General features: G+C 61.5%; 1 protein-coding gene across 1 annotated transcript; it reads left to right on the top strand.

Annotated features, from left to right (window-relative positions):
• The first annotated feature begins 277 nt into the window (after positions 1 to 277).
• LOC606307 (chitinase CLP) lies at positions 278 to 1623 on the top strand. The gene has a single exon (XM_044495896.1). It carries the CDS (start codon positions 327 to 329, stop codon positions 1533 to 1535), a length of 1209 nt encoding a protein of 402 aa, XP_044351831.1. The 5' UTR covers positions 278 to 326; the 3' UTR covers positions 1536 to 1623.
• The last annotated feature ends 680 nt before the right edge of the window (positions 1624 to 2303 follow it).

Genomic DNA, 2303 nt, shown 5'->3' on the forward strand with positions numbered 1-2303 from the left:
GTGGCCCTGCTTTTGCTCGGCCGCCGCACATTGGAAGCGGCGAGAAAACCTCAAAAAAGAAACGAAAAAGTAAGCGAGAAAGAACAATCTTGTCGGTAGTAGACGCGAGTAGTCCATTTTTGCGGCAGAGCGGTAGCAGTACCATCCAAGCTGTAGGGTCGGCATGGTTTGTCTACGGTGTAGGGTCGCCGGTGAATCCGGTGTGCAGAGATCGCACTTGCTCCAGAAGACCAGAACCCACGGTATATAATGAGACGCACATGTGTCGATCTAGACATCCACTTCCACACCCACAAACAATTCCACGCTCCATCTGTGCAAGAAAGATGCCACCAGTGCTCCTCCTCGTCCTGGCCGCCTCGCTCGTGGCGCTGCCGTCGTGCCAAAGCCTTCCGGTGCTCGCTCCGGTCACCAAGGACCCCGCCACCTCCCTCTACACAATCCCCTTCCACGACGGCGCCAGCCTCGTCCTCGACGTCGCCGGCCCTCTCGTCTGGTCCACGTGCGATGGCGGCCAGCCGCCCGCGGAGATCCCGTGCAGCAGCCCCACCTGCCTCCTCGCCAACGCCTACCCCGCCCCGGGCTGCCCCGCTCCCAGCTGCGGCAGCGATAAGCACGACAAACCGTGCACGGCGTACCCGTACAACCCGGTCAGCGGCGCGTGCGCCGCAGGGAGCCTCTCCCACACGAGATTCGTGGCCAACACCACCGACGGGAGCAAGCCGGTGAGCAAGGTGAACGTCGGGGTCCTGGCGGCGTGCGCGCCGAGCAAGCTCCTGGCGTCGCTGCCCCGGGGCTCCACGGGCGTGGCCGGGCTCGCGAACTCCGGCTTGGCGCTGCCGGCGCAGGTGGCATCCGCGCAGAAGGTCGCCAACAGGTTCCTCCTCTGCCTCCCCACCGGCGGCCCTGGCGTGGCCATATTTGGCGGCGGCCCGGTCCCGTGGCCGCAATTCACGCAGTCGATGCCTTACACGCCGCTCGTCACCAAGGGCGGCAGCCCCGCGCACTACATCTCGGCCAGGTCCATTGTAGTGGGGGACACCCGCGTCCCCGTACCGGAGGGCGCGCTCGCCACCGGCGGCGTGATGCTCAGCACGAGGCTACCCTACGTCTTGCTCCGCCCCGACGTGTACCGCCCGTTGATGGACGCGTTCACCAAGGCCCTGGCGGCGCAGCATGCCAACGGAGCGCCCGTGGCGCGCGCAGTGGAGGCTGTGGCGCCGTTCGGGGTGTGCTACGACACGAAGACGCTGGGCAACAACCTCGGCGGGTACGCGGTGCCCAACGTCCAGCTGGGGCTCGATGGCGGCAGTGACTGGACGATGACCGGGAAGAACTCGATGGTGGACGTCAAGCAAGGGACGGCGTGCGTTGCGTTCGTGGAGATGAAGGGAGTGGCGGCCGGCGACGGCAGGGCGCCGGCGGTGATCCTCGGAGGGGCCCAGATGGAGGACTTCGTGCTCGACTTCGACATGGAGAAGAAGCGGCTCGGGTTTAGCAGGCTGCCGCACTTTACGGGTTGCGGCGGCCTGTAATAATAAATCTGTTTAACGACAGGTGGATTCGTCCACTACTGCGTGTAATAAATAAGGGAAGAAACACTTTCCATCAGTGGTTTCATAAGAAGCGGCCATCAGACCCATCGTCGTCCGTTGATTCTGGTTAAATCTCACGGTCAAGATACCTCTTATCCCGTCGCCCTTAAAAAAAATCATTCGCCTTCATAACCCCCTCCAAAATCTCCCGCACGAATATCCCTCCGAGGCTCCGACCCTCCCCCTTCATATCCAAAAATGCTACACTTACGGGTGGCATTGCACGGTTATGGTTATTCGCCGCATAACCACAAACATTTGATCCAAAAATGCTACACTTACGGGTGGTATATGTTGTGGATCGAGCCAATCTTTGGCATGCACCACCACCCTCTCCGCCACTACCACTCAAACGACGTCCTCGGGAAAGAAATCAACCTCGACATCCTCTCGACCACCATCACCACCATCACCACCCCCTCGGCCACCATCACCACCACCCCCTCGGCCACCATCACCACCACCCCCTCGGTCGCCAGCAACATTCTGAAGAGAGGCCAAGATTTCTCTGAAGAGAGGACAAGATTTCTTCACGAGTGAGCCCGTTTGCCTCCGGTAGGTGCGGTGGGAGGGCGGCGTGCCGTTGCCGGAGACACGGTGGCCACCCCGGACACAATTGGCGCAGTTGGAGGCGGAGCTTGGACCCAGTGGTTCTTTGTCATCCCCAAGCTTTTTGCCGCCGCAGGATGGAGTATATTTAGGGAAATC

The sequence above is a fragment of the Triticum aestivum genome, chromosome 3B, assembly GCF_018294505.1.
Source record: "Triticum aestivum cultivar Chinese Spring chromosome 3B, IWGSC CS RefSeq v2.1, whole genome shotgun sequence".
Lineage (NCBI taxonomy): Eukaryota > Viridiplantae > Streptophyta > Magnoliopsida > Poales > Poaceae > Triticum > Triticum aestivum.